The sequence below is a fragment of the Dermacentor variabilis genome, chromosome 10 (assembly GCF_050947875.1).
Source record: "Dermacentor variabilis isolate Ectoservices chromosome 10, ASM5094787v1, whole genome shotgun sequence".
In the NCBI taxonomy this organism is placed as follows: domain Eukaryota; kingdom Metazoa; phylum Arthropoda; class Arachnida; order Ixodida; family Ixodidae; genus Dermacentor; species Dermacentor variabilis.
This window is the reverse complement of record NC_134577.1, coordinates 43,031,293-43,052,838: the sequence shown is the minus strand read 5'-3', so window position 1 is coordinate 43,052,838 and position 21,546 is coordinate 43,031,293. Positions and strand designations below refer to the sequence as shown.

Genomic DNA, 21,546 nt, shown 5'->3' with positions numbered 1-21,546 from the left:
TGACTCGGTCGGCCTCGCAGAAATTCGTCAGCGAATTCCAGAGTTACCCCAAGGTTGAGAGTGGGGATATTTGGTGCTACATAATCGATGTTTTCCCAGCGCATTACACACGATGAGGCCTCCACTGTAAAGTCTGACAGAGAAAAAAAAAATTGTTGTAGGAATTGCGTTGTACTTCTCATACGTTTTATGGCATTCAATATAATTTCCGTTGAAGTGCGATTGAATGTTAACGTATGCCCGAACAATCGGAAATGCGTGTAATAAGCCCAGGCTAGTAGTGAGTGCGTGTGTATAGTCTCTCGCAATCGTCGCAACCAGCCTCACACGCTGGCGTTGGAATGATTCAGTTTGGGAACAAACATCATTACTACAGTGCACAGACTAGCTTACGAAAAAAAAAAACCATAATCTGTAAAAGTAAAGCCTTCAAAACCGGAACGCACTTTTGTCAGGCCTTAGTTCGCGGGCACCGATAGAGGTGTACGGAAACAGCCTATCGTCAACATATACAACAAACTAGAAGGACAATCGCGATATGGACTCGGCATTCAGGTATAGAGGGAGAGGTTGTGCACGTGCAAGAGGGCATACGCAAGACAGGCAGCAGTAATCCATCATACACAACATGCGAACAAACAGGTTCAGTCCGAAATGAGAACACGGCACGTGTACACAAATACAACAACAATGTCGCCGCCAATCGCCGTGCACGGTCTCGGAGCACCCACCGCACTTCTCTGCTGGCATGTCGAGACGAGTGATTAATGACGAATGTCGACAGCCGGCGATTCGGCTTAAAGCGAGATGTCCCGATTGCCGCGATCATTTCGACGAATAGCTAGCTTTTCTCGCTCTTTTTTTTTTATATATATACCGACGTTCCCTCGTGGAATTGTGACCTTGAACTAACCGTCTCAACTGGGCTGCATCGGCGAGACGTCATAACGGCACGAAACTGTCGCTGAGCTAAACACTTTAAGAAATAAAGGCGTATAGCTGGTCTTGTTTTACGTCTACTATACTTGGTTAAGCCTTCCGTTATCGTACTAATCTTACAGTTACAGAATGTTTTCATTGCTAAACCTATATGTTACTATACGCTGATCTCTAGACTCGACGAAGTTGCGAATCAGCGCCCTGAAATTTGGACAACAAGGTGTAGCAACTTGCAATCTGTTTTATTTCGAGCTTGACTGAATCAGTACTCTATATGTACTTGTAGCAATACGTTCATATCTTTCCAAGTGCGATAAAACTTACGAAAATGTCGCAATGGCCATCAGGTCAGCGGGGTCATAATGTAATGAGTTCGTCGATTAGTTAACATGGCTGGGACTTGACAACCTACTCTTGTGTATTATCTTTATTCTAGCAATACGTCTTATCTCTTCGACCAGTCAGAAAAGGCAAAAAAAACATGAAATACTCTGTTCGACTAGCTACGCTCACGACATCTTCCTTCTTTCCACACGTCCTCAGAGAAGACGTGCTCGCGCTTTCGACGTTATTGCACTTCGCACTAAAGCCTTATACCACCAATCTTGGAGGCCTTTCCTTTTTTCCTACGCCCTTGTTTCTCTGATTAGACCGACGCGATTGCAAAATACGCTGCTACAGCAAGTGCCATTTCTATTTCCAGAATTTAGCCGAGTCACAAGTGAAGCTTCGCCGGAGGTCGATGCCCGCGGTGCAAAAGAAACGATAAAGAAATGATAAACGAAGCGACTTTTAGCGCAAGTCGTAACAACAGCGTGTCTCTTTTGATTTGTGGCCTGCTCAACGGCGTGTTATCACAATGCGACTAAAGTTTTGATTCTCAACGCGCCACCTTACTTCTACGGTGGCACAGGTTCGGGCATCGACCGACTCCCGCAGCTCGGCTTCCCTTCAATACATTCTTGATGATCCCTGTTCTTCAGCAGACGCGAATCCGAGGTTCAAAACGCGTGCGCCACGTGATACGTCGTTTCGTTAAATGTCAGCGTTATTAGAACATGAAATTTAGACTGCCGGGAAAGTTTATGCGGCCCAAGGGCCGCGCTGGCAATCCGGTAACATTTAGTTCGTGGCCCGGTCTGAGGGTGATGCGTAAAACGATAATTTGTTTACAAAAACACTCGTGACTCTCTTTTCGTGACGCGTATTACTGATCCGCATTGCGGAGTTTTTACCTCAACACTCGCGCGTCATTGAAAATCTCAGTGTGATTACATCCGGCAACTTGTCTGACACCTTGGGAATGGCATGACACGTATCATACCAGTCCCACGGCAGTCAAACGCCAAGTCGATTTTGGAACCTCGGAGTGGCGCCGCCGATAAACTTTCAGACCGGAAAAGGGCTGTGCGAACAGAAATCTCGGACTGGGCACTTGCATGGCGCAGCGATATACCATCCTTGTGGTCATCAATCTGAACGTCGTCCCAGAATAGACATGCGAACTTCACGAGACGAGTGATGGAACGGGCAGAGACTGACCTTGTCAAAGTCGCCGCAAGCACATCCGACGCACAAGAAGACAATGCGGGGGTCAAGGTACGAGGACAAACAAAGAACAGAAACGAAATTAAACGGGCGCGCCGGTTAATCCCAGGTCGTCTTTAGGAGTTGGAGGAGGCTCGCTTGTCCGCGAGCCCCGCTGACAACGTGGCACAGCGGGGCGACGACTCACTCTCGAAGAAGGCTGACTCTGAGGTGCAGGGTCGGCGACGACCGTTTCTGGCGTAGACGGACGCTTGGCGACTTTTCCCCGGGGTACGGGGAAGGTGACGCTCGGATACCTTCGTCCTCGGTGCGGTTGTGCTGTCGGGTCGAAGACTCGCTCGGTGCCGATGAGACGCCCAGGAACCACGGAAACTGTCGTCTTCGTCGAAGAAGATGCGAGACGGCTACGTTACGGACACGGTGGAGCGCACAGGACGCACTGTGAAACCGACGAACGTCGGGGCACCTCCGAAGCGAACACTTTCCGGAGGCACACACAAAAACACACACCTCCTGAAGTGATGGAACTGGTGCAGCAAGTTCCGCGGAAGAAGTAGTAGTTCCGGAAGAAGAAAAAAAAAGGATATTACGGTACGCGCATGACACGGGAACGTCCCGCACTGTTTGCAGCGAAGAAGCAGGTCCGACGCGTCACCGGCCGGTGGACCCCGTTGTTGTAGTATTGTCTTGCATCCCTGTCGGCGGGGCGCGGCCGAAGGCGCGAAGGCCAGTCTTCTTCCCTCTTGTATAGGCTGCGAATGATGCTCTCCCGCAGGGGTCCGGGACAGGGGACGAGAAAAAAAGTTCACGTAGCGCGCACACACGAAACTGTGACGAAGACACTGGCAACGGCCGTGTGCCGCCGATGCTGCTGATCACTTGCTTTGTGGCTGCTGCTGCAGGTGTAGCTGATATGCTGTGTTCGGTCCTCCCAAGCGAGACTTTGGGAGGACCCGAGGTCGGTGCCTGCCAGGCTTGCTTCTGCTTCCCCTTCTTGTTTTCGTACTTCGCGGAGAGCGACGACGCGAGGCCTGCCGAGGGGCGACGGAAAGAGAAAATTGCACGTATGTTCAAAGGAGGGAGGGAGCAAGCGCGCGAACGGCGCGCTGCCATCGTCGTCTTGCGTCTGGTGGTACACCAAAACGTGGCTGCGTCTCCGATGTATTTCTTTCGCTGTTGCCGCGGGCAGTCCTCGGGCGGCGTGTGTCTTCTCTGTCGTGTCTTTGTGTAGCGTGTGACTTTGTGGACCCGTCGCGAGGCTCGCGTCGAAGAGCTTGCAGCCGACACGCGCGCACCCTCTCCGGGAAGGAGCGAACTACTGTGATGACGTGTCTTCGGGTGTCCGCGTGCCGCGCCTCCCTCGTCAGTGCGGGAGCAGGGGTACAAGTCTTCGGGGGCTCGCCTTGCCGAACAGCGGGCCCGGCTCAAGCGGGCGTCAGCGTGAACGCCACGGTCATGGGTTGGGACACCTTCTGGCAGACGGGCAGGTATACGAGCGACGGCACGAACGTGTCGTTCTTGGCGTCCTCCGACTCGGGCTGCGCTATTAGGAACGGTTGCATGATGAAGGTGCCGGCCGAGGGCGGGCTCTGCGGCATGGCGTACGTCATGGGCAGCTGGCCCGCCGCCTTGGTGGGCGTCGGCGTCCTGGTGGGCTTGCCTTCGTCGTCGGTAGTGCTCGCCGCGGCGGGAACCGAAACGTCCGGCTGGCTGCCGACGCTCTTCTCTTCGGCCGCCTCCTCCTGGTGCTGCTTCATGATATGTATCTTGAGGATGTTCCAGGCCCTGGTGGCGAAGCCGCAGACGCGACAACGGAACGGTCGGCCGCTCTTGATCGGCCTTTTGGCGTCGTGCGCTGTGTAGATGTGGTTGAGGCAGAGCTCCCGCGAACGGAACTTTCGGTTGCACTTGCTGCAGCGGTAGCGCTTCAGCTTGGACGGCTGCTGCTGCGTGGGGGCGGGCGCCGCGGAGGACGCCCTGGCGGGGTCCGCCGAGGACAGGTCTTGGGGCTGCTCCTGGGACGTCTTGGGCAGTCTGATCGAGGCGGCGGCACTGGCGAGGCTGGCCGAGGCGAGACCCGCTGCGCGGTGATTGAGAAGGTGACGCTGCAGCGAGTGGTTGTAACGGTAGGCCCGGTGGCAGATGCGGCAGACGAAGCGCTTCTCGCCTTCCAGATTGACTCCCGTGTGCCTCTTTTCGTGCGCGTAGAGGTTGGAAAGCCATCGCGTAGAATAGACGCAGTAGGAGCAGTGGTAAATGCGGGTGCTGCCGCTGCCGCCTAGCGCGGACGCCAGGCCGGGCCGCTTGAAGAGGTGCGCGGCCCTGTCGGCAGGGTGCGGCGGAGCAGCGCCGTTCAGCTTCACCGTGTCTTGGGCCACGGCAGCCAGGGATTCCGAGGCAGCGGATGCCGGCGAGCAGTTCATCAGGCCCAGCTCCTCGCTCGTGGTGCGGTGGTCTTTGATGAGGTGAATCTGAAGGGCCACCTTGTCCGGGAAGCCCTGTCCGCAAATGATGCACAGCTTCGCTGCGCCCGGAGGAACGCTGTCCATGCGGCTGTAGACGTTCTCCTTGAGCATGTCGCTGTGGTCGTTCACCATATGCGTCTTGAGCCACTTGATGCTCTTGAAGCGCCTGTCACACAGCGGGCACACCTCTGTGTAGTGGTTGAAGCTTCGGTTGCTGCCGTCGCTCACTTCGCCAGGCTGGAAGGAGGTCGGCATCTCTCCCCTGTCCGCACTGCTGCCTCCCGCTGAGCTGTGGTTTGAGTTCTCCTTGGCCGGATCCTCGATGATGCCGTGCGTGTTCTGCTTGTGAACCTTGAGGAAATACTTGCTGCACAGCTCCTTCTGGCAGATTTCGCAGGTGACGCCGCCGATGACGCTGTTGCGGGCCGCCTCGGCAGGGTGTTCGTCTAGGTTTATGCCGTGCATCTTCAACATGTGGGTCTTCATGAAGTACTTGTTGCACAGCTCCTTGTTGCAGATGTTGCAGTAGTTGCGCCCCGTCACCGAGCTCCTGGCCTTGTCGGGCGTCGGCACCGATGGCATCGCCATGGACAAGAGCGGCGGTGGCGGCACGGGAACCAGCGGGCCACTGACCTTGCTGACGGCGTTCTTGGCTTGGCCTACGTCGTCTTTTTTGGGAGCCGAAGCCACGTCGATATCCATGTTGATGCCATGGATGTTCTGCTTGTGGGTCTTGAGGAAGTACTTGCTGCAGAACTCTTTCTGGCATATCTCGCAGAAGGCCTCCGAGTCGAACACGGGCGACGGAAAGGCGACCGCCGAGAACGGCGGCGGCGGAAGGTCTCCGGGACCCCTTTGCTGCTGCGTGGAGGCAGCGCTCGCGGGCGATGAGGAGCCCGGTGCCAGACTGCTGCCGTCCTCGTTGAGGAGAACGCCGTGTTCGTTCATCATGTGCGCCCGTAGGAAGTACTTGTTGTCGAACTCGGTGCGGCACACGTTGCAGACGACCTTGTTCTCGTTGGCGATGGAGGCCGTCAGGTCGCGTATCATGCTCTGCAGCTTCTGCAAGTCTTGGCTCGCCGCGTCCTCCGTATGGCAAGAAGCGCCACCGCCGGAAGCTTCCGGCTGCCGGCCCAGCCGCAAGACGTCTTCGCGTGGCGTGGAACACAGGGCCCTGACCTGGATGTTGCTGCCGCCGCTGATGGGCGAAGGCGGCTTGGACTCCTCGTCCTCCTCCTTCACGTACGGAACATTGTGGGTGTAGAACTTGTGCATCTTCAGCAGGTACTGGCTGGAGAAGGGCCTGTTGCAGATCTCGCAGGTCAGGTCCGCTGTCGGCTCGAAGTCGCTGGCGAAGGTGGACTTTAAAACTGCGGATTCCGGACTGGTCCCGCCTCCCGCTGTTCTTGAGGGAGTCGTCAAGTTCTCGGGTGTATCTTGAGGAGTCGACATGGCGGCGGCGGCGGCTGCGCCGACGGGCGGCGCCATGGAAACTGCCGGCGGCATCAGGTGGTGTGACATCGAGTGCTGATGATGTTGTGGGCCCAGCGGCGGGTTTCCCTTCGGCGCATCTGTCGCCGGTATGCCGTGCTTGTTCTGCTTGTGGGTGCGGAGGAAGTATTTGTTGCAGAACTCCTTGCAGCAAATCTCGCAGAATGCCTCCGCGTTGATGACGCCCATCTCTCGAAGCTTCTCCGGCGTGAACACGGTGGTGGAACCGCTCTCTGTGCTTGAAGAAGAGTTCTGGTTGAAGAACGCCGGAAGCGACTTCGGGTCGCCGCATACGGAGGAACTGACGATGGGCGAGTTGCTGGACGCCGACGTCACCATCGTTCCTGTCGGTGGAGTGAGACTCGGCATGCTGAAGCGGCCGTTGACGCCCGGATACAGGCTCGAGAAGTCCATGCGGAACGGATCGGAAGGCGGCTGCTGTTGCTGCTGTTGCTGCTGCTGCTGCTGTTGTTGTTGCTGTTGTTGCTGCTGCTCAAGAGGCATCGGGCCACCGTTCTTGTCGTTCCCAGTGCCCGCTGCCACGCCCGCTGGATCTGTGGAGGAGGAGCCTGTCGGTGACGTACTCATCTTTCGCTCGACAATATTATCGGCGGAGCTACTCTGCTGTGGTTGCTGCTGCTGTTGTTGTGGAAGTTGTTGCTGCTGCTGTTGCTGCTGAGTTGTGGGGTCCACAATGCCATGGATTTTCTGCTTGTGCTTCTTCAGGAAGTATTTGTTGCAAAACTCCTTCTGACAGATCTCGCAGAAAGACTCCATATTGATGATACCTTGACGGCCGGCCATGCTTGGATCAGACATGGGCCCCTGAAGCATCAATTGCATGGACGGTGGGCCACTCAGTCCCGGCGGAAAGAAACCCGGTGCGTACGGGGAGCTGACCAGGGACTCCACCGAGTAGATGCCGTGCTTGTTAGCCTTATGAGTCTTGAGGAAGTACTTGTTGCAGAATTCTTTGTTGCACAGCTCGCAGAATGCTTCCGGGTTGAAGATGCGCATGCTACCCGAAGGCGCCGAGCTCCCGTTCGGCATTGGCGTCGACGCGTTCTGGCCCTGCTGCTGAAGCACAGGAAACAGGAACGGCGCCATTGGATTGGGGAACATGCCGAGGGGGACAGGCAGGCTGCCGGGCTTGACTTCGTTGCCGCTCTGTGAGATCGGGATGAGGGGCGGCATCGCTGGGAACGGGAACGGGTGATTCTTGGCGAACTCTGCTGTCTCGCTGACCGTCGGCTTCCGGTCCAGGAACGGCGGCGGGTTCTGCATCTCCAGCGAGCTAGTCGAGCCAGAGTTCTTGTCCCCAGCGGCGGCCGCAGCCGCAGCCGCGGCGGCGGCGAAAGCTCGATTGTAGCTCGCCTGCTGCTGGAGCTGCTTCTCGAGGAGCTTCTGCACGTGCTCTTCCTCGATGTGTAGCCGGAGCTGGTCGTCAGTGGCGAAGCCGGCGTTGCAGTGGTGGCAGCGCAGTGGGCCCACCGCTTCCGAGGGCTCCCCGTTGGACTCGTCCCTGCGGCGACGCTTGCTGATCTCGAGGTTGAGGACGCCCGAGTCGACGACCGTGTCATCGCTCTGCGCCGCGGGGCTTGTCGCCGAGCCCGGGACGTCGTCGATACAGTCGTCGTCGGTGGGCGACCCGACTGGGTCCGTTGCCGCGGCGACGACCAGGTCATCGGGGCCTTCCGGAAGGACCACGGGCGACGTGTGGTAGCGGACGGGGTTGCTTTGCTTGCGCCGCTTCTTGGCGCGGGGCTCGTCGGCTCCGGTGCGGCCCGGGTCTGTCTGGTAGGCGAGCGGGTCCTCGTCGCCGGATCCGCCGGCGACGTCGGCGTGGCAGGGCGCGGCCGGTGGCGACACGTCTCTCGGCGGTGGGGACATTCCCGCCGTCCCGTCGGCCGGGTAGCAGTCAAGGTTCATGGGTTGCAAGGCGGGGGCTGCGACTAGCGGGCCTTCGCAGTCCCTTGTCGTTCGTCGATTCCGGTACGCCTCCTCGCGGTTAGTGTGGTTGCTTGCGGACGACACGACCCAGCGACGACCCTCTTGCGGTCGTATGTCGGTTCGGAGCGCGCCTCGCGCTCTCCGCTCGGGTGGCTCTGGCCGGAGCGGCGCTGACTACATGGCGGTCACGACCGGCCTCGCTGGCTTTGGGCGGATCGAGTGCGACGCATCTTGGCTCCCTCCCGGTCCCCGAGTAGACTGTGCTCGCGCTGTCGCTCTCTTGAGTGTTGTGGTGCTGTTGTAGTTCTTCGTCGTCGTTTTCTTGTAGTTTCTTGTTTTTCTTTTTTACGGGTGCTGCGAGCCTGGCTTGTGCTTGTGTGTTCTCGCTCCCTCTCCCGTTCTTGCAGGCCTGCGCATAACGAAAGGAAGAAAGAAATAATTCACACAATAAGTTCTCGTAACTGAAACAAGGAAATGCAAGACATAATATGTTCACAGCAGAATTTTATGAGACAACTTTGTAGGAGCTTTTCTTGATAGACCAAATCGTGGCGGTAAATACTTATATTACAGGAAGAAGTACGCAGACATATGTGACATGGCGATCAAAACGCTGCCAAGGCATAACATTTGTACACAACGGCTACTCTGTACACAACGGGGTACTCAGCAAAGCCCAAAGGCTTCTTGGGTCCTGCTAGGACCCAAGTAGCTTGCGGTATCCAAGCGGAAAGCAAGCCCCTTGGTTCCTCTAACCTAAAGCTCTTTTACGCTCTGTGGCGCTCACTACTCGGTACCGCGCTGTCACAAAACTTTGCCGTCATACTGAATAAATAGTGCCAGAACACGCTGTGCTGAAGCGTTGAGCTTCAGTACGGTTCAGTTGGTCTAAATCCCTTGCACATTACGGTTTTGTCGATGAAATTTTAGACACCGTGGCAGAGCCGACATGTCCGTGTCACTTTCGCCTGCGGCCACTACGGCCAATTCACACAACTATCTCTGAGCAACAATTAAGCTGCGCGAAGCAATCTATCATTGCAACACAGTGCACACGAGACAGAATACGCCCACGAGGAGTCTTGCAAGCGGACATCTTCCGCCAGAAATCAGACTGCTTAGCCTCGTTACCCGACAGAGATTCCGAAAATGTGCAGTAGATCTCGCTGCTGCAGAGGTGGAATTTCGTGGCGTAAACGCAACCTGTTCCCTTATCCGAACTACCGTAACAGAGCGCGTTTTTAACGCTGCACGCGATCTGTTACGGCGACGGAAAGAACACATTCAAATACCAAACGAAAGAAGCGTTGTGCGAAGAAGCCTGCAAAATACGGGAACTGTAGCTCTTCACTAAATTAGAACGTTTCGGCACAGCTCGGAATAGAAAATGGTGACTCAGATGCATTTAAGCTGTACAAACGCATGCCATCTTTAATAGCCCTGAGGCGTGTGTGCTGCTAAAAAAAAAGTTAACTGCCCTCAGTTGAGAATTCCGAACAGCTTTATGTTTCGCTGTTCCAAACAGCTCTGAATGTCGCGTGGAACCGGTTCGAATTAGCTCGCGTATGCACACCCAGGCTGCTCGTCAGCGCTCTAGTGGTGCTGAACACCGGTATACTCAAGATCGGTGCGAGAACAGTGTCATCTCGTGGCTGGTGACATAGGCATTCTACTCGAGAGAGATAGCAAGGATAAGAAAGGCAGGGAGGTCAACCAGACGAGCCGGGTCCGGTTTGCTACCCTATGAGGGAAAGGCAGAATAGGAAGGGTAAGACAGGGAGATAACACTGCAGTAGGACGCACAGCAGGTCCACAATCGCTCACTGAGGCCGGTGCACGTTCTTGCAAAGACTCTGTACCATTTTCTGAAACGAAAGTTCTTGGACCCTGGCAACATTGATTTGAGTTTTGTGTTGCACGACGGCCTTATTCGCAAACGTTCGTCGACTTCTCATCTCCTCCACCGAGTGTAAGGCGGTGCCCTTCCTAATGACGGGGTTTGCCAGCGTATTCAGAAACGTGTCTCAACTTGAAGCCCACGCTTGACTTGGTCAAAACAATGCCAGGGGCGGACGTGCCCGAAATGCTCATTTGCCTTTCCTTGGGCCCGTTCGCGTGAGGCGTTATAATGAGGAAATCAGGCACGGGCTTCAAGTTGTGGCGTGTTTCTGAGATCGGTAATCAAAGCACATTCGTAAACGTAGTTTCCTATAAAAATTATTATACTGAAATCCGGAGCTAGTGTTTATAGAAAACCTGCAAGCGTGGCGGTTTATAGCTGGCACTGGAATGATGGCTATAGTGCACGAATTTCTGTACGCTTCATCCCTCTGGCTTCAGAACAAGTTTGTGGCTACGCAAGTTGATTGCATTCAACAATATATTTCGATGTAAATCCAATAATTTGCAATGCATATGCATGTTCCCATTCCTATTGACGTCACGCGTTTAGAAAACAGCGGTTACTGGGAAATTTGGACCAATAAGGACGGGTTAATTGTGACAAGTAACGCATCAAGAACGCCTGAAGCTGGCATATCCTTGTTACTATATCTGTCGTTCCCGTGGCAGCTGAACGATTCGCAGCGCCTTCTTGTAACTTCAGTGCGAAATTCCATGGCAGGAAAGGAATGTTGCCAAAGCTGTACCCCTCATCATAAGAATCGCCGGCGGAGTGTGCAATAGCAGCACAATGGACAGTTGTGTCGAAGTGCTGCCTTGCCACGGCGTAGAAACGATAGCGGATTTCTGGTAGGCTCCTTATCTTCTAGGTCATGTCGAAGTCTACATAATGTCTCGAGACAAGCATCACTAGAAACTCTATTACCTCTGACCTATTGCGGTTCGTAGTATTCTGATCGGTTCATTTCCAGACAGCTTACGCGCATTATTCTTATCATTTATTTCGAAAAAGTTTACGCACATTAGAAGAAGAAAAAAGAAAAACTGCGAGGTCATGAGCTTGTGGGTTGCATATAGACAATCTATATACTTCATCAGCAAGACGTCTATAAACTTTCTATAGAATGTGCGAACAATGTTTTTTTTTTTTTATGTTTCTGCGATCGGTGAAGTCAAGAGTAGCAATCATGTCGATGAGTGCAGCCAAGCTGAGTTTGGAAGGAAAGAAGCATGGTTTGAAAGCGACCGCTCGGACCTGATGACTGGGGCCGACAGTCCCGTAGCCCAACAACGAAATAAGTTCAAACCCTCCACAGCGGCTCAGTGGCCATTGCGTTCTGCTTCTGAGCAAGAGGTCACCGGTGCGACTCCCGCGGTATCGACTGCCGCATTTCGATGCGGACGAAATGCAGAAACGCTTGCCTACAAGTCGGCAAGATTAATCCGGATACCCCGACTACGCGTAACTCGTAGCCCCAGCGTTGCTTTGGAACGTTGAACTCTATAAATGAAGAAGTTCGAGTACGCACATCGTTTTTAACTAGGCAATGGCTGTTGATCAGCGTCTCATACCGACGTTTCAGTAGATGTCACATGGCTGTGTAGAGGCCTAAAATCAGTCGCTGTACAAGTGTGCAAGACATATATCTGTATTAAAGTTACAACAAAGGCTAGCCTAGCGAGGTGTGTTATGAACACAAAGGTTATGCCATGAAGGGTTGATATACTAGCTTGATATACTTGTAGAAGAGTCTGTTGCTGGGCCTATTGTTACATACTTTCAGAAACGATGGAACCCAGACTCTCGTGGTGTTTGCGTCTTGAAGGCTGGGTTCCATAGTTGATATATGATATACCCTTTGTCATTGACCGCACCATCGACTACTTCGTACCACTTCATGGCGCTATTCGGCCATCCCCAGCACTTGAGCCATAAAACCCGATATATCGTAATCTACATTTCAGTACAAGTGTTTCTCGATTTGCAGATATTCCAGACATATAAATCACGCGGTGAACAATATAGAGCAGGTATAATGAAACGATTCCTTTCGCTCGATTCTATTCCTTTCCTATCATCCAGAGTTAACGGCCGGCAGATCCCAGTGATAACATCGGCACAGCGCTGCTCGGACCACTGAGAAAACGCGGAATATATGTGACGTCTAAAACATGGCGACCATGACGTGTTTTCGACTCTGCAATCACTCCCGGCGTGTGAAGCCCGCTAAAGCATAGCCTTTGGTGTCTCGTTCTCTTACTCAGAGGCAAGTGTCGCGGGGTCGTGGATTTGGACACCTCCTATAGCGCTGGGATAGAATCGTTATGTTATCCCTGCCCAGGGAGTCGCAAGGTGGTGCCAGCTTGTTCGCCCACTGTGTGACGCAACACTCTTTTGCGGGAAGAGAACGGTTCCCAGCGCATCGGTATGGGAGTTTGTGATATTTGCACTTATTGCAAATACTTGAATGCTTACTTCCAGTGCGAGACACAGCCGAACACAGTCAGCTGTCGATCAAACAACGTAGCAGAGCGACAATCAAATCTGAACACCCGAAGTGCGAGAATCATTCACGGGAGAACCAATATCTCCTGGCCTTTTAATCATCTGACGTTTCGCGCAGAGCTCGAATGCGTTTAGAACCGATACAGTATAACGCCCACTGACTGACGATTTATCTTTGCTGCCACTTCGATCTTGTCAAACAAAAGAGTTGGAGATCCGACGCATATTGAAGGGAATGCCCCCAATATACGAAGATTTCACAATATTTGCGGTTCAGAGTCGAACACGATAATCATGCAGGCTTCACATTTGTATTAGTACGCCTCTATGGCAGCACTCAAGTAACCCTGCGGGAGTAATGTTCATATCCAGTATTGCACGACGTTGAGAGATGACGTCGTATGACGCCTATGCGTTGCGATGTAGCGCCCAGCCAACCGAATCATCGATGCGAGATTTGTGCCGAAGAGCGTCAAAACTATTATGAAAACACTGAAAAGCGACATTTTGAATAGGCTTATGACACTGAACTCCGACACAAGCAGTGGAAATAGTCTACGAGCGAGCCGAGCGCTTAGGCTTTTGAACCACGTTGAATCTCAACGACGTACACTAGGCATATAAGAGGCGCGATGAGAGTCAAAGCCAACTACGGCGTTACACGAAGTTACTGCCACGCCAAATAGAAAACTCGTTTATACCCAGTATGACAGCCCGCTTTTCACACTTCAGAAAAGCAACGTCCCTAACGTTGTAGCTTGCTTAAGTGATGGGAACTATACGGTAATTGTCGAACCCCACTGAGCACTGGCCATCAAGTCTGAACGAGCAGTAAAATTTTTTGCGTGGACAGTATTACCTAATTAGGAATCGAATGATTGACGTAGTCTACATATACACACAAAGCCAAGTATGTACTTGTACAATCCTTGCTTGAAAGTAAGAATACGTTAAGCCAAACTTGGCACGATGGAAGACACGCTTTGTATGCTACGTTTCATCGTAGCTGCATCCGCAATCGTTCGACCTAACAACCATCGACTCTGCGTCATCATGGCGCCCCAACACAGTTTCTCTTTCTTCCCGTTGAAATTACCAGCGTAACTGTAGCTTTATCAACTGATAATGTAAGCGCTCATTAGAAAGAATAAGGAAAGTCTCGTGTTATAGTTCTGTCCCGCTGTCCTAACAATTAGATGCGACTCATCCTCGACCGTACCCGAAATAGAGAAGAGCGCGCCGCGTTCGTTTCACTTACTATGCGATTGCCTCGCGCGCAGCTCGAGGCAGCGTGAATCACGTCGCCGACAAGTCGACGATGTCAGTGGCTCTCGCGTGGCACGGCGCCTCCTAGACGACGCTGCTGGACGGTGGAACCTCGCGACGCAATACGCTCAACTAAAACTCCCGGCGACGACGACGACGAGGAGCAACAACAACAGCGCACCCCCAGCACATCGCCAACACAGGCAGGAGCGACGAAAGCGAAAGGTCGCAACGCCGGCGCGACCGGCAGCGTGAGCGGCCCCGCTTCGGCGTCACTGTCGGGACTCATTTCTCACGCCGTCGCCTCTCTCGTGCTCTCGGCGGACGCCAGGTCGTAGGGATGGTTATCCGTTCCCTGGAGGTGTGGGACTCGTTTGTTTCGAATATCCCGCTGGGGCCTACGTCGGCCTCGATGGCGGCGAGTCCGAGGAAGCAACGTTTGTTCGTTGTCACCTTCAGCGACGCAGAACGAGGCGCGCGCTCAGCGACGACATCGTAAGCGGAGAAAACGAGGCAGCACACGCGCGCAGACGCTCACACGCGCACGCACGCACACACACACACACACGCACGCACGCACGCGCAACACGGTGGGCGCCCACACTCGCGGCAGCCGCGTATCGCGTTGCTTGACACGCGCACTCGGGGCGCTTGTGAAAGCGGGCCGCCGCCGATCTGTCGCCTTTCGCGCGGCGTCGCCGCCGTTTCCAGGGGGGTGGAGTCTCGCGCCACACGGGCGGAGATGCACGAACGGGGAGGTGGAGCGGCGGCTGGCTGCTGCCGCCGTTGTCAGAAAGAGAGAAGGCCACGCACGGCGAGCGCGAGCAAAGCAAGCAAGCAAGCAGGCAGGGAGGCCAGACACACGCGCACCGTCGGCTCTCGTCGACAAACTCTCTCTGGACTTCGCCCCCCCCCCCCCCTCTTCCTCTTGCGGATGTCGGAAGATGCAGAGCCCGCACGTGGTAAGAGGTCGGACGCCGCTCTGCGCTCGCAGATACGTCGCGCTCCGGCCCACACACACACACCACACAGACACGAGTCTTGTTGTTTCGCACAGTTCGTCCCAAGCGACAAGTAGATGGAGTCAGGTACAGTAGTGACGGTCAAACCGGGGAGGGGCCGAGCTGCTGGTGACCCGTGCCGCTATAGCCGGTGACTTCGAAGAACAAACACGTCGCGAATGAAATAAGCACGCGCGGATAGTTGTAAACGGCGATCGTCCGGCCGGGGCCGCTTCGGCGGCGAAGCTCCCCTGCACCGCGGCGGCGCAAAGAAATGACGAGTACGGCCGCTGCTGCCGCTTGCAGCCAGCGCGAGCGAGTGAACGTGTGCGTGGTGCTGCGAGCGAGCGAGCACGCGACATCGGTAATGGCACCCCTCCTCTCTTCCCTCTCCTGCCTCCTCTCTTTACGCGGCGAGCCGCTGTAACCCGGTGGCCCTTTCCACGTCGTACCCCCCTTACCTAACGCCGTCGTCCTTCTCCCTCACCGCCGTTGTATTTATTTCCCTATTTTATATACACGCCGTCGTCGTTTCCTCCTCGCCTATTTTGCGGTCCTCCCGCTCTCTCTTTCTCGCGCTCGCCACATCAGCGTTCCCTTCTCTACGGCCTCCGTTTTTACGAATCGGCATTTTGAACAGGGGAGGGGGGGGGGGCAGAAAAATAATAATAATAAGCGACGTGGTGTGCGTGGGGCAAAATACAACAAGAGAAAACATTGAGAGGGGGTATGACGAGTGATGCGACTCGCTGGTGCACATACTGCCGAATGTGGAGAGAGGGAGACAAGAGAGAGAGAGCACCGCCGTCACCACGCCTGTGGATGAGGGTAAAGCGGAAACCGACAAAACGTATATGTTAGGAGTAGAAATAAAAAAGACAAGGCGAAATAAATGGTAGTAGAAAAAGGGCCAGCCGCTGCTGCAGCGTCCGTCCGTCCGTGGCTGCTCGGGAAACGACGAACGAATAAATCAGAGGGCGAACCGAACGAACGAATGACTGGGTGTGGGGGGTGGAAGCGGTGTTAGCTGGACGGTGTGTGTTCTTTTGTTGTTCCCCGTTTCGTTTGGTTCATTTTTCGGTGGCGCCCCTTGCGCGCTGTTGTGTGTGTGTACTTCTTTCTCCCAAACCATTCCCAACCTTAACCCGCAGTTTTGTGTTTTTATGACCTGCTTATGGCCGAACCCCAGTCTTCTCCTCTCCTCGATTCCACCCCCTTCTTATGTATACAAATTTCCCCCTTTGGCATACTGCGCGCGTTCCTTTTAGATGTTTACCGGGCCGTACGCTCCCAGCTCGTTCGTTCCTAGCTCGCTTTCTGAGCGCGCGGATGTACGGTACGGTTGTACCAAACAAGACCTTTGTAAGTCTCTCTACAAGTCGAGCGGTCTTCCTCTCTCCGCAGTGGAAGTATAAAGAAGCGCGATTTTGCCAGAACTTCGGCGATGGCGACGAGAAGGCGGATATTTATTTTACCTGGAAAGGAGGAAAGCTCCGCTCACCCGCGCGTGCACGGTATACCGCGTTTGCGGGCGTAAACCTCTGTGAACGCTTGCGCATATGAAAACAAACACGCTTTTCGCGAGAACACAAGCAACAGCATGCGTGCGGGAGCGGTGATCGGGGAATTTCTTCCTCTTTCGGTTATATCGACCGAATATCCTGAATAAATTTCTAGCGGAGCTCGTGCTTGTTCCTAGATGCACCCACTGGTACACTTGGTAGCGGGGAAGGCTCTGGAGAAGAAGTTAGAACTAAGGCTACATGCTTTCAAGTGACAAAGTTTCGACGAATGCAGTAAGAAGTTCCGCGAAGCCAGATTTACAGGGGCATCGATTCAACGTTTCGGCCGTGGAGCGTTCGGGCGATGCCGGAACCCTGACGTGTACTCATTCTTAGATAAAATCTATCCGTATAATGTCGCGTGATGACCTCGATTTCAGCGTCATCTATGATTAGGACCAGTCAGCGACGACAGGAAGTAAGCTCGTGTCCCGTTTCTCTCCGCTCAAAAACTACTTCTAGCTAGCTCATCCACAACAGCTAGGTGAACGTCGCCGCTGTAGCGGGTCCCCGAAATAACTGGTAAGAGGCTTCAGCTCGGCACTACGATGACTAGTATACCTCTTAGCGCGCTTGGCTACGGACGGCGTCGCTCACTCGCATGGGCGCCTCTATACAGCGATGCTAGCAAGCCCGACGGAGGGTCAGGCCAAGCGCCCGAGGGCTAGAAGAAGCTGCTAACAAACGAGCCGGCCACAGCCAAGACAAGCCGGAGTACTGCGCCGGAATTTTTTTTTTTTTTCCTTCGCCTTATTTCGTAGCCTTAAGTTACCGGCGGCCATAAGGCTCCGCTCGCTTCTCATGGCGTGCCCGTCAAAGCAACAGTAATCCATATATCATACGTGCCAGGCAGGACAGGCCGCGCTCCCACAGCCGCCGCCTTTGTTTTCACAGGGCCACCAAAACAGATGCAGCGGAACGGCGGGGAGAGAACGAGAGAATGAATGAAAAGACGGTCATAAAAGCGAGGAGAAAGGAAAGAGGAGGAGGAAATGCTGGAGGAATATTAAGCGCGGGAACAATTGAAGAGAAAGAAGAACAACAGAAGCTTGAAAAGGAAGGCAACGTAGAAGAACGCACAAAATCATGCTTAAGAATTATGCTTTTAAGAATACGTCGACGATGACATCCAAAGAAAGGCTACGGGTCACGCGAAGAACTGGCGACAGAAATGGAGGTTTGCAATAAGACGTAGAAGAACGAACACGTATTCAAGATACGATTGATTCAGCAAACAGAACGACGACAACGCAGCAAAACAGTCTACGAATCGAAGGCGCAGGAAAAAAAAAGCGATGACAAAGACGAAAGTTATGAAACGAGGAAGAAAGCGAGAAGATCGCAGCCGGAGTATGAACAACGCTTTCAGGGAAACACAATAGCAAGACGCGAATAAATAGCATAAACTGACAGTAGACTGGCGAAGCAAGGCTAAGGCAACGAAGGAACCCGAGCAATGCGAAGTAGGTCTGGACAAACCGTCTTCCACGTCGTGGGCGAGTCCCTTGCTGTTCAGCGCCAGAAGTACGTGGATGGAGGTTAAGGGGCTGCGGAGGAGAAGAATCGTCGAACAAGACGGCGGCATTATGTGACCGACTCGTGCCCGCTCGGGATGGCCAGTATGTAGGCGTTAAGCTAACGCTCTGGGGACGGCGAGGGATACGTTCGTAGCCGGCATTTAGCGCAGCTTAGCCGAAGCTAATCCGGGGCGGTCGTCTTTCCTCCGCTGCCTCGATCTGCACTGAGGCTCCCTTGTCTTCGCGGGCAGTGAAGAACCGGGCGGGCGCCGCAGTAAAATGAGATGTCACATCGGGATGCCTCTCAACGACGTCTCTATGCGGCGGTCGTGTCTGCGTTAGCTGCCAGGACGACGAGGGCGTGAAGGCGTAAATTTCAGGGCATCGGAACGAAGGAACTAAACAGAACAGTTCGACTTATTCGAGTTGGTTAGAGTGGACGCTATCGTGAGCTTACAGCCTCGCGTGCGTTCGTTTTCGTCACCGTATTACCGTGACACCCAGACTCATTTGGGAACTGCAGCGCTGCTGGCGACACGTTGCAGCACTACGACGAACTACAGTGTTTAGCGTTCTTGACGCATAGGTTATCGAAAATTTAGGCGGCGGCCAAAACACCTGCGCCAGCGGGAGAACAGGAAGTAATTTTATGTTGAAATGAGCGCTGTGCACGCTTTGGTTGCGCACAAGCTTTCTAATACGGGTGTCACAAGGCACACTTTCGATTGCGATCGAGCTCGATCGGAATCGAATTTCTCTGTGGCGATTAGCTCCTTCGCGCAAGCTTCCGGAGGGAGCCAATCGCGGACGAGAAGTTCTGTTTCGACTGGGCTCGTTCACGATATATATTGTGCAATGTGACTTAGGTTTCAAATGTAGACGAAAGGGAAGTTGTTCTCGGCTGTGTGGGCTTTTGTCCAACGTCTTGGCATCACTCGGTAGTGCGACAACACTGATACTTGCACTGCACAGTTTAAAACTCTCTCCTGGCGTCACGTGTGCTGAGCTGCTGATGATTTACTCATCGTCCATCGTAAGTTTAAATCAACTAGCTCGAAATATTTCTTTAATTATCATTATTTACTGGAAGAGGGGAAAAGGCTGATGACGTACTGTCTTGCTTTGTCGCAAGAGTACCAAAATTCGAATTATGTCGAGAAATATAACTAGTCAATAAGAAGAACCGAAATACCCAGGGACCGAGCTCACAAAGCATTTCGTTCGCAATTGCTATTGGTCATTGCCCAGTCGTCTTCGCCCTAATAAGTCCAGCACGCATAGTGAGTGGCTATAATTTTCCCTTACGAACAATTCTAACTTAATAGGTATTTTTTGAACACGCGTCCAGATTCCAGCTACGAGACAAAAGGGCGAAAAGGGCCGGCATGAATAGCCGAAAGGAATTTCAAACATCCCAACCTTTCCCCGCCGTGTTTTCCTTCGCATCCATCCCACTGCGCCGCGGAGTCGTCCATCCGACTTCACAAACTTCATTCCGGCCTCCCTTCCTCTCGCTTTTACCGGCGGCCGCGGCCGGTCTGTGTGTGTTAGCACGTGATGTATGCAAACGCGCGTCGTCTGGCGTTTACACAGACGGCCGAAATGCCTATGTGTGTGTGTCTGTACGTGCGTGCGCGAGCGCCGTCTGTTCGAAGCGACCGCAGCAGACGGACGCGTAGCGTACAGAAAACCGCCGCACTGAGAAGGGAACCGCCGGTCGGCAAAGCGTCTGTTTAAAATCCGGTTTGAGGGCAAGGGGAGGAGTGGGGAGGGGGGAGGGGGGCCAGAAGCGGTGTGGCACAGGGGTGTGTTGGGAGGTTGAGGGGGCACGGTTGTCCGGGTGAAACAAAAGCCTCGTATTCTTCCCGCTCTCCCCCCCCCCCCCCCCCCCAAGCAATCCCCTCCCGTTCCCGTGTCTTTGCGTTCTTCCTCCATAAAGAACACGGAAAAAGGTGAGATGAAGGCTGAGGCCAGGAGTTTGGAGAGAAAGAGAGAGAGAGACGTGCGGAGAAAACGTTAAGGCGGTGAGATATGAAACAAAAAAGGAACTTTCTCGAGGGGCATCACGGATTGAGCCCGCGTTATGGCTGCAAAGGTGGCACGCAGCGGCCTGTTCAAAGGCGGCGACGACTGCGAAGAGACGTGAATGCGTTCCAATCAAATCGAGGAACTGTTGTCTGGCGCCGTAATTTGCGTTTTCAACGGCGCCGCGTTGCTCGGGCGCCTTGGAAGACGAGATGCTGCGGGAAATGGAAACGTTGAAGAACCGTGCTGCAGCTCTGATGAAGGATTGCCGCCTTAGCGGGAGACGACGTACGATCGGCATAGACGTTCAGGCGGTGGAAGCTAGCGGAAAGGTCCGGAATACGAGGCGTCGCAGTCGAGATTTGGGACAGCCGGCTAACGCGGAGTCCCCTGTCGTCGGAACACGTCTGCAGATGATGCAACAGTAAGCTCAGAAAAAAAAAAGCCGTGAAGCGAACACGTTAGTGGTACTATATATGTATTTCTCCTAATGAACAATCTGCCTCGCGGGGGATAAATGCAAGAACCCCCGTGGTACCGTGCATCGAGTCAAGGTTAAAGAACCCCAGATGGTCAAAACTAATCCGGTGTCTCCGACTACGGTGTGCCTTATAATCGTATCGCGGTTTTGGCACATAAAACGCCAGAATTAATTTTTTTATGCCTGGTGATAATTTCACCGGTGCATTCGCAAACCTCAATGTGGCTTAAAACGTGTATGTGTAGTTCCCTGAAAGGGCGTTCGTCATAGCTAACTTCCCCGCATCACGAGTCATTGTGAGGCGAAGCCCGCTTCTGTAATTGCACAATTACAGAATTCGCCTTGCAGATGATGTAGTATTGAGTATATATTGGAAGTATGTATTGTGCGTGGGAACAGCGAGCATTACCATAACGATCATAGGCGTTGTTCGAAATAAAGGCTGTTTCATTTGCTTCGAACTTGGGTCCTAACGATTTCTGCATAGCCATTTATTTACCCTGAGTGATTGCTAGTAAACCGATATTGGTATTTCTCGACTTTCTCTATTTACTCCCTTATCTAACTAAATAAAAAAAAGCAGCGCCGTCGCGTTCGACGATTCGACGGAACCCGACAGGAGATATATTCTTCGTTATCGCACTTTCCAATACAGCTACACTTGTTTAAGATAGCGGTTTTCGTGGAAGCAGCTCTTACACATTTTTCGCTACTACGTCTCGTACTGCTCAAATAAAGACGCGCGCGCGCGCGTTTTTGTGTGTGTGTGTGTGTGTGTGTGTGTGTGTGTGTGTGTGTGTGTGTGTGTGTGTGTGTGTGTGTGTGTGTGTGTGTGTGTGTGTGTGTGTGTGTGTGTGTGTGTGTGTGTGTGTGTGTGTGTGTGTGTGTGTGTG

General features: G+C 53.6%; 1 protein-coding gene across 3 annotated transcripts in view; it reads right to left on the bottom strand.

Annotated features, from left to right (window-relative positions):
- Window positions 1–872: 872 nt before the first annotated feature.
- The window catches only part of LOC142560413 (uncharacterized), a 235,936-nt gene continuing 215,262 nt past the window's right edge, over window positions 873–21,546 (bottom strand). For 2 of the 3 annotated variants that reach the window (XM_075672508.1, XM_075672509.1), the window contains exon 2: window positions 873–8,802. In XM_075672508.1, coding sequence (XP_075528623.1) covers window positions 3,912–8,372 — 4,461 coding nt within the window. In that variant the 5' untranslated portion in view covers window positions 8,373–8,802 and the 3' untranslated portion in view covers window positions 873–3,911. Of the gene's footprint in view, window positions 8,803–14,059; window positions 15,383–21,546 lie in introns of those variants that run through there. The other variant, XM_075672507.1, reaches the window with a different exon arrangement.